At 43.6% G+C, this 20,259-nt stretch overlaps 1 protein-coding gene across 4 annotated transcripts in view; it reads right to left on the reverse strand.

Annotated features, from left to right (window-relative positions):
• Positions 1-918: 918 nt before the first annotated feature.
• DDAH1 (dimethylarginine dimethylaminohydrolase 1) overlaps positions 919-20,259 on the reverse strand; it is a 90,691-nt gene continuing 71,350 nt past the window's right edge. For 3 of the 4 annotated variants that reach the window (XM_080603083.1, XM_080603080.1, XM_080603081.1), the window contains 5 exons: positions 18,963-19,062; positions 17,726-17,799; positions 17,019-17,138; positions 5,916-6,059; positions 919-5,458 (listed from right to left, as the gene is read on the reverse strand). In XM_080603083.1, the coding sequence (XP_080459209.1) occupies positions 5,342-5,458; positions 5,916-6,059; positions 17,019-17,138; positions 17,726-17,799; positions 18,963-19,053 (546 nt within the window). In that variant the 5' untranslated portion in view covers positions 19,054-19,062 and the 3' untranslated portion in view covers positions 919-5,341. Of the gene's footprint in view, positions 5,459-5,915; positions 6,060-17,018; positions 17,139-17,725; positions 17,800-18,962; positions 19,063-19,169; positions 20,227-20,259 lie in introns of those variants that run through there. The other variant, XM_080603082.1, reaches the window with a different exon arrangement.

Raw genomic sequence — 20,259 nt, forward strand, 5'->3', positions numbered from 1 at the left:
TTAACTCCTGTAAATTAGTACAAAGGCTATACTTACATCAGCCGTAAACAAAATATTTCCTCATCCTTGCTTCTCCAGCAGGAGGCTCTATTAGATTATAGTCTGTTTAAAGTCCTATTACTAGCCAAACTGTACGGTGTGGAATTGATGTAATTCTTTCGCTCCAGTACTGTTATTTTATGTTGGGTTTCCTAAATGAAGAGTTGAAGCAACAATACTGAAGCCCTGAACAATTAAAACTTTGACTGCCACACGGTGGCACTGAAGGCCTACGAGCACTTACCCTAGGCCCCATGGAGGTGGGTGTAGCTGCGCGTCTCCTAATATCATTACTCCTGGTATCAGTCTAGTCATATTAGAGCACAAGAGTACAAGCAGAGATTAGCCCCACCTGCATCATCTGCAGCATGCAACCAGTGGTATTTAGATATAAAACACGCAGCCATCTGTCATATTACCACAAAGCAACGCCTGAAACGCTGTCAACTCTCTTGACATCTTGCAGGAGGAAAAGATATAAGAGCTACATAAAGAATTAAAACAATGATCATGCCACTATACCTTTGTCGTTTCATTTGTTGTAACTTGCAGTAAATACACACACTACAGAAAAATACTGTACTACAATAACATCTATTTAGTTATCTTGGAGAATAACATCAATTGCAATCATTGCATCTAGCACACTTAGCCAGTACCTCCTCTATCTACGTTATTCTTAAAGGTAAGTCTGAAATCATGATTTGTTTTTAAAGAGTCACCATTTCTTCTAACAGGCTTAAAGGTTTAGTACTTGTGTCTATTACTGGCTTTATTTCTAGGTATGTAGCAAGCTTCCAAATAAAAAGATGGCATGGAACAGTATGAAATTAAATGCATGTGCTTGCTGTTTCAAAATAAGAGGCAAAAACTACATAGTTCACAGTACAATTGACACTTTATTCCATTGTGATGGGGATATATAGTAATGAAACTGCAAGGATCACAAAAAGAAAAAATCAAAGTGCAAACCTCTATTAGAATAGATTATGGAATGTACTGATATTTTTGGCACAAAAAGTGGGAAACTATATACTGCAACAAGATTTTCAGTTTGATGAAATGTAACACTTCTGTGTTCAGTAGTCATATTTGTGCACTGCAGAACAATACAATGTAAAACAGTGACTAACACGATTCACATGCAACTCTAAACAAGTTACATCATACGTCCAGTTAAAACTTTTCTGAAAATACACGAGGTCCAATGATACTTTGTTCACAATCACTTAACAAATACCATTCTTTAAGCAGTCTTATCTTTTCAGCTTCCTTACTGATAAAAACAAAAATAGAGAATCTTAAATAGTAAATTATTTTCCCAAAATGATTCTACATGAATGCCAGTATTTTCTATCAAAGTAATTTGGCTCTGACTTCATTGATATAATGTTTAAGAAGATGAGTGAAATCAAAAGCTGATTTTTTTTCCATATTTCATCCCCAATTTGCTGTGAACAAACAGAAAAAGCAGATTCCTTGTTCTGCATTTCACTGAATATTTATTTTTAAAACTGGACATGGTGCTGCCTATGACCTCTGTACCTATTACATGGAAAACACCCAAAAAGTCAGAGAACAGCTTCATACAGTGGCATCTATTTAAGACCAAAAAGGATTATATTAGCACGGAAATGACAAAAATGCAGAAATGGAAGAATTCAAGATTATCTTAGAAGTACAGTATGCATTCACATTTTCATTGCAGAGAGAGATACTGTGTTCACATTGTTAAAGAGAGAAACCCACATAACACAGATCTTTCTAAACTCACAGTAAAGATAATAACCGTGAAAGATCTTCAATGCACATTGCAGCTCCTTCATTTGATCTAAGCTTGGTCATAGAAAAAAAAATACTGATGAGTAATTCAAACCCCATCGCTGAGCTATTAACCACAAGATCTTCTGCACTGACCTTCTCTGTCATACAGCCTGACAGTTGTTATCAAATGCTTTATGTGGGCAGTTCAGTGTCTCATCTCCTTTTTTGGTTTGGGATTTCATCTTATTATTTATATTAATCAAGGATGATGATTCATATCAAACATCTGAGAAATGTTCTAGTGACAAGATGCACAGGACGCCCGTTAGATGTATATGTGTTACAGCAGAAATGTCCTTGCAATTGAATTCTTTGTTTGGGCAGCAGAAAAAGTAGCAAGCAGCAAGAAGTAGCAGCATTTGGCATGACTCTAGTTCTTAGTACCATACTGTAAATGCAAAGTGAAATGCTTTTAACGTTGTTGCTTTTTAATGTGATAACAAAGCATAATGCTAAAAGCAGAGAGGTGATGGCAATCCCATTAACCAGTTTAGGTAACTTTTGGCATCGAAGATTTGATTTAGAGCTTCTGTATTAGGAGGCAATCACACCTATGACAAACTATGTCAAATGGAAACAAAGCACATGTGATTTAGAGCACCTAAATTCTGCACCTGAAGTTAGGTTGAGTACAATTTGAAATAACCACCTGAGGGAATTCAAATCCCTCAGCCACTCCTCCACTCTTTCTGTATGCCAAAATACAGCCTTGAAGGCAAGGAAACCTAAATGGCAATAGGTGAAAGACCAACAACCTCTCTGGGAAATGAGGTGTTGCTCAGCTCTGAGATCCACCCTCCCCTCTCCCCTCCTTGGGAAAGCTATTATCACCTATTCTGTTGCTTTCAGGGACACAAGGTATCAACAATGTCCACCACATTTTTCTCTTTTCTGGAGCAATCCTGAAGAGGAGTCATCTCCCTTGTCACTCTCTAGATGTACAGCCCCTGCTGACAGTTATCCTTCCAGCTCAGTCCCTCAGAGTTAAAATGGACACCTCAGTTTCTCCTCCTACCTGGCAGCTACTTGAGGAAGGAGAGAATTAAGAATTAATTCACTATGAAGCGAACAGCAAGGAGACGGGAGTGCAGAAAAAGACTGAAGTAGGAGAACTGAGGCAACAGAAGGAAAATCCACTTGGAGTTAAAAGAGAAAAGTGCTTATTGTACCATAAACTAGAAGCTGTAGTCTGAGGAAGAGAGGGGAAAAACGCAACAAGAAGTTTGAGGTGTGAATTGAATGGAAATCCCACAGCCTAACTGGCACAGGCCAGCTGGATGCTCCAGCTCCCCACTGAGATGATGGAGAGGGACTGAAGCAGATAGATGGGGCAAGGTGCGGCCAGGCCAGGGGAGTACAGACAGGCCAGGGGGTTCTGTTCAGGCTTTGTACAACAGCTCCCACAGATACAGATGTTTTTAAGCATAAAGCTTGGCTCTAGAAGTTATAGTTAAATACTGCGGGGTTATTTTTTGGCACAAAATCTTTGTTTAGTATCAATTCATTTTAAAATGCAAGATGCTGTACCAGATACATAAAAAGCACTGAGGGAAGGAGAGAACGGAGATTTCCCACTGCAACATTTACATCTCTAGAGCCTGATCATGTGGGTCAGGCTGAAATAGTAGCTCATGGAAAGGGAGGAGACAAAGGAGAAACATCAGGAGAATCCTTTGGGACAGCCACAAAAACAGCTGCTGTTTGGCTGGTGAAGGACCTCCTTTGGGACATATCTTTCCAAATACATTTTATTTGCTCGTCATTGTTCTCTCCCTCACGGTGCCTCGTGTCGTCACAACGTACGGTGCACCCAGACATGAGATGCATCCTGGTGGCTGCCAGGATGTTTACTCCACGTTAGCCACTGATGTGGGGTGAGAGATGCCCTGTGGAGAACCTATAGATATATGTACTTGTGTTTCCAACCTTATGATCGTGTGAAAAATCACGTGGGTTTCCAAAGCATACCAAAGTGCGCGCTCGGTTAATGCTATTTGCTGTGCTACAGAACGCATTACTAACCCCCCTCCCGCCGCTCGCTTCTGACTGTACCTCAGAAACACGCCACAAGTGGTTCAGGAAAGGTGGAGGAGGTGCCTAGGAAGTCGATAACATGTTCAGACTATTTGTCAGTCTCCGGAGAGTTCCCACTGCTGCCTCCGTTTGGGAATTTCTCCATCCTTAGTTTACAGATGGTTTACCAAGAAGCATGTGAATACAATGGGGAATGCTTCACTTTACTGTGGTGAAAAAAAAGTATGACTCACTGGGTAAACATGTTGTGGAATTTGCTACAAAAACTGTATTTGTTTTAACTGAATACCACAGTAAATATTCATGCAATTAAAAAAATAAGATGGTCATTGTTCCAAGGAAAACTACCCCAAGGGCAGATAAAGTACACATGCCAATCTTTCAGGAAACAATAGCTTCCCTTATTCATGAGCATAATCCAGGAATAACTGTCCTTCAACTCATTCTATCAGCCTTTCCTTTTGAATTTTGCTAGTACATGGCCTCCAAAAGAAGAGAAAACAGCAGAACAGAGGGACAAATACACAAAAAGTAAACAAAAGAATAAAAAAACAATTTAGCTTACTTTCATGGTTTTAACTTTTCCAAGAGCATCTGAACTTTTCATTTTTGTGGTCCAGGTGCTCCCTGGGATCTGGCCTTCAAAAAAAAACTCGTCTTTCATTCTCACTGAAGTGAAAGACAGAGCATTAGCAGCAAACCGGGACCTGAACTTGCAGGACATGTTGCATGTGGCTGCACTGAGATTTCTTTTTCTGTCATCCAAGTTTCCCAGGCAGACATTGCCCCTGAATGCTCCCGTCAGAGAAAGCTTCTTCCAAAATTGCCACCTGGCGTCTGAAACTGATTCTAGGCACGATTCTGCCCAGCAGCAGCAATGTGATATGGCTGAGACAGTGAGCAGCCTATTGCCCACTGTTCCAGCTTCCCAACCACACAAGATACCAAGTTCATGAGCCCCCTGAACTTTCTTCAGCCCCCACTGACACCTTGCATTACTGAAAGAAAAGAGAGAAAGAGAGATGAAAGACTGAAGAAGGAAAAAAAGACGCAGATCAAGGAAGCAAGAGAAAAAGACAGGAGAAGGCAACAGTACAGAGACAACAGAGGTTCTTGAAGTGTTGAGAATTAGTTGGTTTTCATAAAATTTTCACACAGATAAGTTAAATCACTAACGTGAGGGGTTAGCCATTATAATTGTCTTCTGCTAGCCCATGGGACTAACATACTTGAGAGTTATGTGCCCCTCAAGAAAAGCATACATCCACCTTAAATACCATCTGCAAGGACATAATAAAATTACACAAAGCAAAAAATTTGTAAACAAGGGTTAGTAGCACAGTGGTACAGTAGATTGTCAATAAAAACAATAGAAGTGTGGATACAGATTCGTCTACCTTGTGTGTAACGTTATTGCCAGTTACAAGGGAGGGACTCTGTAAACTCATAATTCTGAAGTTTTGTTAATAAGCACAGAGCAACAGGTGAGTGACCCATCTACTTTCTCCAGTTCTGTGTTGGCTATTGGAATCAGCATGTGGTCCTTCAGTTTTTCAAAAACCTATTTAGGAGAGAAAATAGAACAGAAATCATTACATTTTACACTTCCTTATTTTCCCTTTTCCCTAAGTAATTACAGAATAAATAGGCATGGCTGGATCAGTGGGTGCTAAGCGGTCTCGTCATTTGTAATCAACACTAACATTATGGTGTATGTGGCCTTCTGTCTACAGCTCTCGAAAGGTTCACAAACAACAATACCGCAGCAAGGGGAACTGTTACTGCTCCCAGTTGTGCTGAAGTACCACCAGGGGCACAAGAGACGAAATTAAATCAGTAGTGGAGATGAGCATAGAGCCCAGGCCTGCCACCTTTCGGAAGCCAGTGCTTTTGCCCTCTGATTTTTTCCATGACAGGATATAACCCATTCTGGAAAGCACCGAATTTCAGCTCCCAGCGACTTCCCGGAGGGGCCAGGATGCTGGCGGTCTCCCAGCCACGCTCAGCACCTCTCTCACCTTTGCGCTCTCCGGGTACTCCTCGGGGGCTCGGTGCAGCAGGACGTGGCCTTTGCTGGGAATGTTTAAGTAGATGCAGTTTGCGGCAGCATCATCGGGCACCGTCAGCTTGTCGTAGCGGTGGTCACTCATCTGTTGCATGGTCTGCCAGGAGACACAAAGTGCAGCTATTTAGACCAAACGCTTTAGAGGGGCCCAAACAAATGCAAGAACAGAGCCTTCAAAAAAGTGCTAATTACGACTGCCAAGTCAGCCAAGAGCCATTTTGCTATGCAGCAAGTAAGGAGATCTCTCTTTATCTCTGCTTTCAGGGAAGAATCTACTAACCCTACCCAAAAAGAGCAGTAGAAAACCTCTGTCAAACGGTTCCTGGAAATGGCAGGATTAAGCAACAAACAGTCCGTGGGCTTTTCCTGAAGGAATGCACATCGAGTATGCAAACCTCCCGCTCACTTTGACAGAAACTATAGGTGTTCAGCACCTTTGAGAAAAGCAGCCATCATTCAATATTTATAAAACGAGCGTGAATTAACACAAACAGGACAGGAACGGTTCCCAGCTTGGCTATCAGCCCAATCTTAATTCTTTTCAAGGACCTCCTTTCTGCCTTCCAAGCAGTTACTCTTTCACTAGCTAGGCACCTGTGCCGGGGCGCGAGAAGGCACGTCTGAGTTAATCCTCGTTCCCAAGGGGACGACACAATAACCTTGTCAGAACAGTAGAGCTGGTGGTTTTCAGAAGTTTGGTTTATAAATATAGGGCTCATACTCAAATTTGGATCCTGGCAGAATTTCCGAGACAGAGACTCTCAGCACACGAGAAGCCTGAGATCGCGAGTTTTGGATTAGGCTCAACTTTTTACTAAAGATAGAAAAAGCCTGGAGACGAGAAGCCTGGCTCCCCATTGTATCACTCCAGCTTTACACCAGCTTCTCTGACAGAGACCCCAAATAATGCAGAAGTGAACAAAGCTCAAAGCTTTGGCCCTACCCAGCGCCTAAGCAAATTCAAGTGTTTCAGTTTCTCTCCTAGCTCTCCTGCATTCCCACACAGATTTTTAAGCTTTTTTTTTTCCAGCTTAAAATTACTCACATTAAAATTATGTTAAAAATAAACTAGCACTCTGTTCACAAAATTCTTCAACTAAATTTCCTTCTCAGGGAAATCCCACAGATCTACATCACATAGCTGAGAGCAAACTTTGATCTTAGGCACAGTTATCTTCAAATTACTGGTAAGGTCATTTCGACTACTACTCATTCATAAAAAATGCCATATGGAACTGAATTATAACAAATGCGTCTCCAACATATTAAGAAGCACCAAAACAACTCACGCTTCCACACAGCTACAGTAATTCCTTTATAGGTCTGGGTGCATTTTTCATGTTGCAGCCTGAGTCATCCACATCCCGTGGAGAACGTGGAAACTCGTACCGAAGAATGCAATGCATTCTTGAGGAAGCATTATCAGATTGTTATTTCTTGTTCCTTCTTAAGTTATGAATCTCTGCTGAGTTCCCAAGGTTACATCTACCTCCATAAAAGGTTAATGTGTTTTGCTGGAGAAAAATCCTTGCACCTTTCCTTTACCGGATGTATTTTTATTACTGCACTTACCATGTTTGACTTCCCTATTTATGAATTTGTTTCCGCTCCGTTGCCATGATGTATTTTTTTTTAAAGCTCTTCTCGACGCTGTAAGCATCCAGCAGCAGGTGACACGCCTGCACCCACTGCTGCTGCTGTCCCTGGTAACAAGTCTGCAGACTCGTCCTCTACCCACAGCCTCCCTTCCCTAAGTAATCTTTTTAAGTCTGGATTAAGGAAACTTATTTATTAAATCCACACTGAAATACACGTAGTGGTAGACAAAAAGCCACTGCCTGGATTTCGCTCAGCTCCCGAACAATTGTGCTTTCTCCAGTCCTTGTTGGTAACAGAATCCCATATTACCCGTTTTCTGTAGGAGCAGCTCATTCATCAGAAATACATTGTGACTCACTCTGAAACATTTCCATAAGAAATTATAAATTAGTTCTCAAACAGAAGGGTATGGACACATCTCCCATTCATTTGCTTCCACAAAACACTCCAAGTCGGAACACCCATAGTGAACAGAAACGAAGAACAAGTGCAAGGCTCTCGCTGTGCCACAGCAGACACAAACCAGCTTCAGGAAACCTGGGAGATGATGGCGAGGGCACGTTAGGAGGATTGCTTTCAAGATTAAAAAGCACAGAAGTGGTGGATGAATTAATTTGGGAACAAATGAAGAGAAAAAATGAGTAAAAAAATGAGAAAGAGAAGCATGGGATTTTGAGTACCCAGCTGCGGTAGTGGGGATGGGTTCTGTTAGCAACAACACTGCCGCAAGAAAGCATTTATTAGTAACTGGCAGTCTGACAATATAAAATTACTCTCTTCCTTGGCTTTTAAGATAAGAAGGAAATCATATTTGCAAGCTTTCATCCCTGTTATAACTATGTCTGCATGTTGAAATAAAATTCCAAAAACCAATTTGTTGAGAGCGTGCACAGGCAATAACATCCCAGACCTGTGCCACGGGGAGACTCTGAATCCAACAGAAATATGCTGATACGATGTAATCAGGTTATTTTAACCTGACCCACGGTCTTACATATCTCTGTGACACAAACTCGCTGCATGAAGTCACTGAGCACGTGCACCTGGCCAGACAGGACTACAAGGCAGAGAAAAAGATAAAAGCAAGGTTCTTTGATCATGTTTTCTATCAGATATACCCCCAAAATATGTATTTTTTGTTTTGGAAATGGCTAGTTTACAGAGACTATAGCCCTCGCGCAATGCGTTTGGGCTGGCTTTCTGCCCACAAACATATGACCAGCTATGTTAACAGTCAGGCATTTCCCGCATGCCTAGTTTTTCTGGGAATTTTCTTCAGCCCAGAGAGGGTAATTTTCATTGCACATTCTCTCAGCCCTTAGTCATGCTTTCCTTATATGTTGAAGTCATTCGCATAGCCTAAAATGCCTTTTCTATAGTTTTTACAGTGTGTCCTCAGACAACTGAGGTAATGGATAAGCTAAATAATCCTAAATATGAAGCAGCATTATGCATGAAGGAAAAATGCGTATGTGTTCAGGGCCTATTATCGCTAGCTGAGCTGGGATGACCACATGCACATTTAAGGCAGGCCAGGCCCAGACACTTTGTCCCTCTAGGAGGAAGGCCCCAGCTGGAGCCCTGCTGCCATCTGGGACCTGCTCACATGCCGGTAGCTATGGGATGCAGCGACCAGCCCCACGCCTTTTTACCTCCAGCACCCCATAAGCAAAGACAAACACACAGCAGCTGTTCTTCTTCCAACATGACAGCAAACACTGTATGTAAGAATGCCCGCATCACGTTGATAGAAAAAAAAAAACTGTCAATTTTCAGGCTCTGATTTTAGTTTTAATTAGCCCTCCTTCCCTAGCCCTTGGCATTTAAGAGAAAAAAAACCCACAAACCTAAGCCCAATTCGAGTGCATGTAACTCCATACCCACAGGATCATTCCCCTCCTACATTCCATCCAGTTACCTTTCCTAAACCCTTCTAGTCACGGTATTCTTATAAAAAAAAACTATTTATGATATTTTTTCCATCCCTCCTCTCCTCATTCTTTCCAAGCATATCAAAGTTTTGCCTGTTTTACAGTGAAGCATAAGAAACATTTGGCCTGGGGTACAGAGCAAACTGGGAGATTTTAACCCAAGAGATTGAAAGCTGTGAGAAGAGATTAAGCTACATCAAGTCTTTGTCTGCAATGACGACAACTGGGGTGCAAATTGGGTGCTTTTTGGGGCACAGGGTGACCAACGCTGATGAGAAGAGTAACCCAGCAATAGGCAGTAACATCTCCCTCGCTTGGCTGGGCAGTCTGGAAGCACAGTGCGCTTCTCTTCTGCTTGGAGGAAGAACTACTTGTCTAGGAATATAAATCTTTGCTCACTACCAGGAAAATAACTCTGAGGAAGCAAGATGAAGCTCCTTGCCCTTAGAGTTACTCTGTTTTTTTGCACCAGAAGAGACAAAGAACAATTGATTCCCAACCTCCTTTTCCACACCATTCCTGGTTTTTACAGGCATCTATCATCCCCTCTTAGCTGTCTCTTTTCCAGGTAATAGTTACAGCTTGCTTAATTTGTCTCTTTATGCAAGATTCTGAGTATCTGTCCATCTATTACCCTTTTCCAAGTCTTTCCAGTTCTGCTTTTTTTTTTTCTTTTAATGAAGGTATGGTGCATGCAAAAGGCATGTAACAGCCAACACACAGATGTACCACAGCTTTAACTGGTGGCGTAATGATGTTCTCCATTTGTCTTTCAGCTCAGATGACAATCTCAATTTCTTGATCAGATCTTATTTCTGTGGTAATGACCAGTCAGAGCACATTATTTCATATGTGAAGTTCACATTACCATTCTCCCAGCCCCATCACTTTACATTCATCTACACTGAATTTCATTCACTGTTTTATTGCCCTGTCTCTGCCTTTTAAGTTTGCTTCATCACATTTGGAAGAAATAATTGACACTGGAGCAAGAAAGCAGCAGCCTTGGGGTTCAACAGGAGAATGGGGCTGGGGAGCCATGCCGCGGTGTTACTCGCCGGGGTGCCGGCACCCAGCCCACACATGCACCATGTCATGAGATGTTTTCTGAGAGCTTCCTTAACGCAGCAGTGACAACAGCGACCGTGACCAGATGGACAGGAGGGGACAGGAGAGGGGAGCTGTTAGAGCCAGTGCTCTGTTCGAATGCCAGGATCTGTCAGGAGCATCACCCCAGGAAGGTGGAGGGGCCGGAGGGAGGACAGTAGGAAGGGGACAGCACAGCCAGTCTGGGCAGTGCAAATCACACTAGAAATGATCTGGGTGTTTTTGTCAGGAACACATACATCTCCCTAGAGATATAATATACTTAATAAAATATAAAAATAAACCCTGCAGATGCAAGCACAGGATCCCACGAGTACAACAGAACAAACGCACACCACACCTAATCCAAACCAGCCATGCCCCCAGTCGGCCACGGCCACGGCACCCAGTCTGCAGCGGGCGCGCAGCCAGCACGCGGCTTTAATCTCCGCCTGCCCCCACATGTTCTCGGCAGCTGGGCTTTGGGCCCTTTCCTCCCTCCTGCGCCCTCCCAGTCATCTTTTCCAGAACACCGAGTTCTCTAAGACACCTCTCCCACCCTGGCCCACGGCGTGGCCTGGCTCAGGCCACCCCTTCCTTCACCTCACACGCGTGGCACCGCCCTGCCCCTCGCAACGCCTTGCGGCCCCTCACAGCGCAGTCACCCCGGCCCCTGCCCACGGCAGCGCCTCAGGGCCGCTGCGTCCTGAGGCAGGGAAGAGGAAGCAGCTAGCCTTTGCTGTTGCTCTCAGACAGACGCCTGCAGGACGAACATCCTGTCGTTTGGGACAGGAACCCAGGGAGAGAGCAGGCAAAGGAAAAATAAGGCAGAGGAATGCGAGTCCTCATTTACGCAAGTCGAATGACATCGTCTGTCAGCCTCTGACCCAGCGCCTGGTGATGACAAACGCACACGTAAAGTGACACTTGCCTCGCCTTTTGTAAAAACAAAACACAAACCAAAAAAAACAGCAACAAAAAAAGCAACAAAACAAACCAACACCAAATACAACACGTTATTCTATAAATACGCTTCTGAGTCTGTATCTTACAAAAGACTCAATTCTCCTGCCTGTATACAACTTGAACAACACTTACACTCAATTCAGCGCAGCAGATTCATTACAACATCCAACCTTAATTAAAAGAAAAGCACAAGTAGTTGCCTTTTTAAAACAGCAGGTCATCCGGTACCCGGTGAAGACCTGTGTCCTCTGAGACGCCATACACCCTTAATTCATGAAGTAATGGAAAATCAGAAGGAGCTGAAAGCATGCAACGTCTCACAGGACCTGATCCAGAGCAAGCAAATATGAGCTAAAGGAAAGTGCACAGAATCTTATAAATTGACTAATTTTCCTACCTATAAGGCTGAGAGCACATGCCCTTTTTTTTTTTTTTTTTTTAATTATTTTAAGGAGCAGGTTGTCAATTGTTCTCTGGATTTCACTAACTTCTTTGCTGCTGCATTATACAAGTCAGGATTCATCTGCACTTTCTGCTAATTCCCTACCTGAAGTCATCCTCCTTGGGTTATTAATATTAGTAATCATTTCCACAGCAACCCTTTGTGATATCGTAAATAGAGGATTATGACTTCATGCAGGGAATAAGCAGAGGCACAAATGATGAATTCTTAAGGAATAAGAGATAATGTGCTCATGCAAACTTCTGCATTACTAGAAGAGAAAGCCACTGTACAGACAATAGCAGGAGCAGCTCTGGATGAGCCTTTTAGTATTGCCCAGGGAGTAGGGGCTGCTTTGTAAGCACACGAGATATATGACCTTTTCTTCTAGGTGCCCATTCTGGAGACGCTTCTGTGGCTGAGCTGGGAAGCCCAAAGCTTTTACGCAGGCACTACATCCCTGCTGTAGTGCAGGTGAACAGCATTCTGCTTCTTAAAGCTGGCACACGCTGCAGGGACTTGAGTTACCCAAGACAGAGTAAGAAAAAGAGGCATTTAATCACAGGGATAGGGGCAACTCTGCCAATGCTATAAAAACTTCTTGTGCCCAAGTCTTTAAAAGCATGGCTGTGATCGCAGCTTTGGATACAGACTAGTTGGCCTAGCTGCCCAAAAGAGATTTCTTTCTACTGTGTGCTTACGATGTGATTTTCATACAAATTCCTTGACTTCTGTCAAAACAGAGGGGCTGCATTTGTAATAACGTCCTCCAGGGAACGCTCCAGGAGATGAACGAACAGCTCCACTCCCCACAGAAGATACTGAACGGAAGAGTTGATAACAAGGCAAAGCAATAAAGTCCAATCTTTTATTCAAAGGGAGAAAAAAAGACAGGTATTTACTGAAGTCAGAGTACTCCAGTACTGTACCTGCTCTGATACTCTCCTGATCATAAAGAAATCTCATTGACTAGCGAGGTTGGGGCACCAGGGAGCAGCTCCACATGCAGGTGTCTCCAGCACACTGGGTCCCACACAGGCAGCTCTGCTGGGGGAAGCGAGCGGAGGGGAGCCTGGCCGTGCTCACTGCTGTGCCTTGTCACCCGGCCATACTGCTCACAGCCCAGACATCGCCCGGCCACGCTGCCTCGCGCTTGGCAAAGGGCAACCTCACTTCCCAGCAGGAGAATTTTCAGGATTTAGCATACGGAGAGAGCACAGACAGGAGTGTCAGCGCACACTGGGGCACTGATCCATTGCAATCCTAGTGTTTGCCTTTGCTGCTGAAACTGGACCTGACTGGGCCCCAGGCTGGCTCCCGCTCCTCTGCTGTCCCAGCCGGAGCCCCCACTGCGCCCCTGGGTGCCGACAGTGGGGAGCAGAGCGTGCACCAGCAGCACTGCCCGGCGCCAGCCCAGACACGGACTCCTCGCGCTTATGGTCAGGGCCCCAGCCAGAGCCTCCAGCAATGCAGGATCAGAGCCCAAAGGCGACACGTTTGGAGAACTCCTGGCCTCACTGAGGGAACAGAAAAAAATTCGCCCCAGGCTTTATCTGCCCAACAACCACGGCAAACATTCAGTGACAGAATTATGAACGGGGTTAACTGCAAGAAGGAATTAAATGCATGCTGCAAGCAGCAGAGGGAAGTTAACATTTCAGATGTGAAATCAGGACAGGCCACGGTAGTTTCTGTACTTAATTTGTCTCTCTCTTTCACCCAGTTTCCTTAAGCGTCTCTTTTCAGCTGCAGCCCAAATAAATATTCTGTACTTGCCAGAGTCTGAAGTGGATTTCATGGTTAAAATGTCACTTCTGATTTATTATCTGCTTCTAGCATGTGCTCTCTAATCCTAAAACCTGTACACTCATTTTATAGTTCACTTGCAGTGCTCTCCGTTACACTCATGATAAACAGCACTCTGCCAGACTTGAGCACCAGATGTCATTTCTTTTTCTATTTTCATGGAATCATATGGATACATGAGTAGCACCAGCAAGAACAATCAAGAAAAACTGCTGTCTTTCAAACAAGACTGCTAGTAGAAAAAAAAAATCCTATTTTAAATATAAAATGTTAGTCTAGCATGACACAGCAGCTCACTTGTTGCCCACCAAGACACCCTACAGAACAAAACCAACTGGACTACCACAGGTGCTCAGAAACATCATCATCTTTCTTGTACAAAAGTATTTCCAGAGCAGACATGAAGGATGGCATCGACAAAGCCAAGGCTTACCACAAGGAGCCATCCAGCTAAAGGAGCAGCACTCAGGGCTGCCACAGGCACTGACTTGGTAGGAGCTCAGGGGACTGCACGGCCGCACAGGCTGCGAGGAGAGGCGGACAGGCGCTGCTATTGCTCCATCAATCAGCCCAAAGTCAGGCAGCAGCTTTTAATTCTGAGGATCAGCACCTCATAGAGATCCTAAGGCAGTTTTATTTCCACCAGGGTGTGAGACACTGATTACCAACTGATTATTTTTTTCCTTCAGAGGGAAGCGAATAAATACAAAAATCACTTAGGTCAAAAAGCAAGAATTCAAACATTAGACAAAGCTATGGATATGCAGCACGACCATTCCTATCATTTCTGAGGGAGATGCTTTACTCACTTCTTTTCATATAATTTCTTTGAAGAGAAACCCAGCTCACAGAGTGTGACCAAATATAACCCTTACACACACATGAACATGCTGCTCAGTCTCTGATGCACAGAAATACACTGAAAACTGACATAATTGATTTTCTTTTAAACAACAAACTGCTAGGTTACCTTGTTATTTAGGGTATTCTATTCAAAATGTATCTGCTTTTCACTGCGCCTTGATTAATGGTGGTATCTGCTCTATTTGACAGCTAGTTATCAGCATCATTTAATCAGCTTATACAAAAAATATGTTTGGCTACAATAGCTGAAGTTATGCACTGCAACACGATTAGCCGAGCTGTGCAAAAGGCTTTAATCAAACTGATGAGTTCTCAGATTAGTCCTGGCTCAAGTTCAAATTGCAGCTCTGAGTAACCAGTATTGTACTTGAATTTTGCTCATGTTTATAAACACTCTACACAAGAGTATGGTTGTCTGGATATCTGCAAACTTCATCAGGCTGCAGCTCACGAGGCATTTTGAGTCTGAGCCTGAATATTTGGGATAGTGCATATTTCACAGGGAAAGACACAGGGCACTTTCCATCCCAGACTAAATCAATCTCACGGCATCAGGAACATCAGACCTTTTCAACCAAAGCCATTTGTCATAAGTTCCTCAGGGGAGAGCAGAGGTCGATGTGGCTGGGAACACGCTCCCAGAGCTGCACACAGTGATTTCTAGTGAGACAGTAACTTCCTCAGGTCGTTTAAATGAACAAGCAGACTTACAGCCCCTCTGAGCTGTGTAGGAAACCAAGGGACCATCCTCCTGTTTCACAGCTCCCCTAAGCTTACGCTCATCAAAGCAATTAGGCTGCTACCCTATTCCCTCCATGGCTGTCAGGCTACAAATCTAAGGCAGCCAGGATTGCATTTTCCTCTCTTCCCCTCCATAATTCAAGCAGCGTCCAGCAGGGGAGATCCTGAGCAGATTTGAAACATTGGTATTATATCAGCTGGGCACCGAGACATTTTTAATCTTGAACTACCACAAGATGGAAAAGAAACAAACAAACAACAAATCTCTGCTGAGCTCTGATAGAATAAATGATCCTGTTGGGAAATGTAAAGTCTTGGGATTATGCCCATGAAGAAGATCTATATAAACCTGAAGAGCAAATGTGCAAGGAAATATCTCTGCATGGCAGTAAGAATGAGAACAGGCCTCCATCTTGCAGACAATTAAGGACATTTTTAAGTCAGTATCACGTTTTAAAGTTAGTGTCACTAGCTTGCTGAAGCCAAGGAGGTGTTCAAGACATGCAGGACGGGTTCCAAAGCTCTTTCGGAACAAGATTTCAGAGTTATTTATTACGTCCATAGTAAATGTACTGCACGTAGCAGATACAGATCAGTAGCCATGGGCACCCATAGCAGTGCTGTTCCTTAAAATAATTTATGCTTTATAATCAGAGCAAGAGATATAAGCTGCATTTAAACTGAAAGGGCTTCAGAGGGCTATCTCACTATAGTTAAGTAGAGCTATCTCCACCCTTCCCCATCTGTAGCTGGCTTCCTCCAAGCATTACTGATCACGTTGCATCAAGGAGGTTTTGGCAAAACCTAACAGGTAAGCAAGTCTGCCAGCAAAGAGACCCAGATTCACAAGGCCCCCTTAAAGGCTCAAACCCACCCCTCCTCCTTTAAAGGGAAGTGTTCAGAGACTCCATGAACGGCAAGGCTCGGATGACAACTCCCTTTCTGCTGAAGCCATCCTGCTACGAAAGCCTGATGTGAGCAGGGAGGAAAAAGTGAGCAGAAAGGAACCTGACTCTGCAGCCACCCAATGGAGGGATGGGGAGTCCTGCGCCCAAGTCCCTGTGGCTGGAGTTACATACTGATTTTATCCAGAAATCCTACACTGAAAAAACGTACACACAGGCCACCTTTACAACAGGGACCATGCCCCTTTCCCTCCTCCTTCAAGCCAAACCTTTTACTTCTCTTCCGGCAATTTTAAAAGCCACATATTCTCACAGCAACATCTGAAGTAAATACAGAATCACAGAATGGTTTGAGTTGGGTGGAACCTTAAAGCTCCAGTTCCAACCCCCAGCCACAGGCAGGGACACCTTCCACTAGACCAGGTTGCTCAAGCATCTCCTGCTGCCTTGATAGTATCTCTTTCCTCCCTCCTATCACCAACCTGTCACATTCAATCAACAAAACTGTAAATAATAACCTGCGTATTCCATTTTATAATTTAATGTAGATAGCTTAAGCTAAATTAATGTCACTGTTCTCTTACCTGATATAAACACGTACTGATTTCCTATTTCACTGATCTATATCTATTTTAAAATTCCAGCAACCTTGAGCAGTGATTAAAAACAAACAAACCAAGTTTGCTGGTTAAAGAAAATTTTCTTACGTGCTTTACCTTGAGGGCTTTCTGTGCAGCTTCACTTGATCCAATAGCAATCAGGTTTGGTCCAGCCATGCTGCAAAAACTCTTCAGGTGCAAAGAATCATGAACAGGGACTGTGGAGACAGCATAATCCTGTACGGGATCAAAGAATGGTTGCTATAATTATTCTTAATTTGTCCTATTTTCATAATTATATTGAGACATTCGATAATTAATTGTACTCTCTGCAAATTAACAATAGCAACATGTCCCGGGGCATACTGTCAACTGTTTAAGTACAACATACCTCTCTGGACCAGCGTGTCTTATGCACTAGAGTAAAATCCAGAACATGTTTCATAATACTATTGTTGCAACTGTAAAGCAATGCATTAAAATGCGTAATTAAACAGTATGTACATAAAAACTCTCCAGGGACGAGCATTAAGAGCATGGTGCTGATACATGAGAACATTAAGAACATGTCAATATGCTCTCAGATAATAACAGCCTCCCACTCTCCAAATTACTTTTATGCAGTGATCCCTCACTTCAGATCTAACTTCATCATCTGTCTCTTTAAAGGACGTTCAAACCTTTTCATTAACTTCTGCATTTTTTAAAAAGAAATTCTAAACAAAGCACTTAAGAGTATGACAAGTGTCTTGTCCAGTATAATTTTTCAACTGATCCAACGGATGATAGCTTGTATTTCCTGTGGCATGAATGAATTTACAAACCTTAAACGTGTCAGCCAGAATTTCTGCACCACGTTGATTTGTCCGCTTGGAAAGACCCACAAAAAATTCTCTGCCTGGAATGAAAAAATGAAGCACAAAACAATTACAGCTTTTTTTTTTTAAGCTGAAAAAAAAATAAAATCACATCAGCTCTTCTGTCAAACAAGCAGATTTTAAACCAGGCCAACTTTAGAGACATTTTGAGGCAATCTTTAATATAAGTTCCTATCTTTCTCTTCTTAGTAAATAGTAAAGCTGAAAATTCAGCTTAAACGTATGCAACCTGCAATCGTGAGCCGATAATTTAAAGCAATTATCTTTTTCCAGAAGATGTGTTTTGCTAGGAGCATAAATAGCTTCCTCTCCTAAAGCCCTGCAATGGTCATTGACTCAGGAAAGAGAACAGCTGGGCTGGATTAGTACAGTGCTGATTGACCATTTCCCCCTCCCTCTGAGATTTCCTCTGGTCTCAAGGCAGCTCTGCAGATGCTGGCACCCTCAAGCTCCAGAGGAAATCAATCGGTGCTGGATCTGCGCTGCGTTAGAAAGGCCTTCCTTCTTGGCCTGCCTCTTCTGAGACCCTTCCTTCCCCTCTGTGAGCTAAGGCAAGCAGCCAGTCTGCTGTGATGCTGATCAAAATGAACAGGCTCATTCAGCGCAGGTGGGGAGCAAGCGTATACGCAGCTGATGTGAGAAAATGCCTAATGGGCTTAATGACACAAAAAACACTGTCAGGATCTTCATCCTTGAAGTCAACCATGCATATAAGTTGTCTAGCACATGACATCTGGCAGGCAACTCCGCCACTTTCTGCATAAACTAAAATGCACTTCTTGTATTTGATTCGTTGAACCAGTGACAATTGTCTGCATCAAGCCCTCACAATTCCTGAAAATGAGTCTGTGTGAGCATAGCTGCTTGTAATAAGAAATATGAAACAACTGCAGGCAGCTGACTATTGAAAGCATTTTTCTTATTGGCATTTTACAAGCTAAAATAAAATTTGTATGCACAGTACTGCTCTTTGTACTGTGTGTACTGCTACTTCATTTACTCAGACATTAGGCAGGACATTGAGGGTTGCACTGAAAATTAATCTCTCAGCTACCTGTGTGACATTTAGCAAACAACTGATTTAACAAGCCACGTGAACAACATTTTGTTATGCAGACAACAGATAACATGCTGTCTTCTAGGCAGCTGGAATATTTAAACAGCAAATTTACTACCACTGTACCTGTAAATAAGACGTCTCCGCCATCCAAGGTTGCGTTTTCATCAACCATCTCTACTATATTGAGGTTAAGACTTTCTAGTACTCTCTTCATGGCTTCAACCTGTGTAAGAAAAAGTTGTTTAGATCAGACTTTGTCTGTGTTACTGGAAAACTTAAAAAAACAAAACAAAACAAGAACACAAAAACCAAACACAACTCAAACCCTACCTGAAATGCATATCTTTAATAAAAATCAAAGCTCTTTAACACACCAAGAGCAAGATGGACAGCAGAGCCCCTTGCGTCCTTGTGTCAACCTCCCTTCAGTCAGAGAAAAAAACTGAAATCATTGTGTGTCCATTTTCTCTATAGTTTTCCAGCTTTCCTGAGAACTAGTTCCCCCTGCATTTCTAAGCTACCACACTAGAGCACCGCAAGACCTGTCATTTCGGTGTGTCTCTGTGCATCTCTCATTTCTGCCTGTTGTCTGTGCGGCTGCTCGCTGCGAGGCCGTGTGCGTGGCACGAAACCCAGGGCTGCCCCAGCCCTCTACCCACTGACCGGTGTCCGGAACAGAACTGGGGAGTTCAGCTTTCCCGTGTTTCTTCTGTCCCATGAGGGCTGCTAAGGATGCTGAGTGCAGAAGCTGCTCCCACAGTGTCATGTCTTTGGCCATCCGTAAGAGGGGTTAACGCGCGTTATGTTCAAGCACCATTGTCTTGGTGCCCTGTAATCCAAAAGAAGCGCCCCCACACAACCAACAGCTCACCAAAGCTTATGACTACGCCTGGCAAAATATCAGCGTGAATATTGCCTCATCCACAGGAACGTGCAAACTCTGGTCCCACACGGCAGCACCTCCGTGCTCAGCGAAATCTCCTCGCCGTGGTTAACCAGAGCATTAACACGTGGAAGATGCAGCGAGGGCCTGTTAGCGCTGATTTTTGTATGTCTGTTACCTTTTTAACACGCTACATTAAGCATTTCTAGACGAAACACGGGAAGCTAAAACAGGTGACACAGTAGCTGTCCTGCAGCACCACGCACCAACAGTGGCAATGCTGGCAGCACTGCGACTTGGGCCCCCAGCCACGCCTGCCACAGCAGGGAAAGCAGTCTCAGAGCAATTGCAGCACGTTGCACGGCTGTCGGGCCTTCATAGGAGCAGTGCTGACTTCAGGGAATAAGGGAAGGGGCAGACGCAGTCCACCTAAGCCCACTTTTGCTGCTCATTTTCCACGACTCAGTTACCTGGCACCTGTGTCGCCCCCCCAGCCCCGAAGCGCCGGCAGAGCAGGCTGGTCTGCAGGGACTGCCA

Source organism: Anser brachyrhynchus (assembly GCF_964034855.1).
Source record: "Anser brachyrhynchus genome assembly, chromosome: 8".
In the NCBI taxonomy this organism is placed as follows: domain Eukaryota; kingdom Metazoa; phylum Chordata; class Aves; order Anseriformes; family Anatidae; genus Anser; species Anser brachyrhynchus.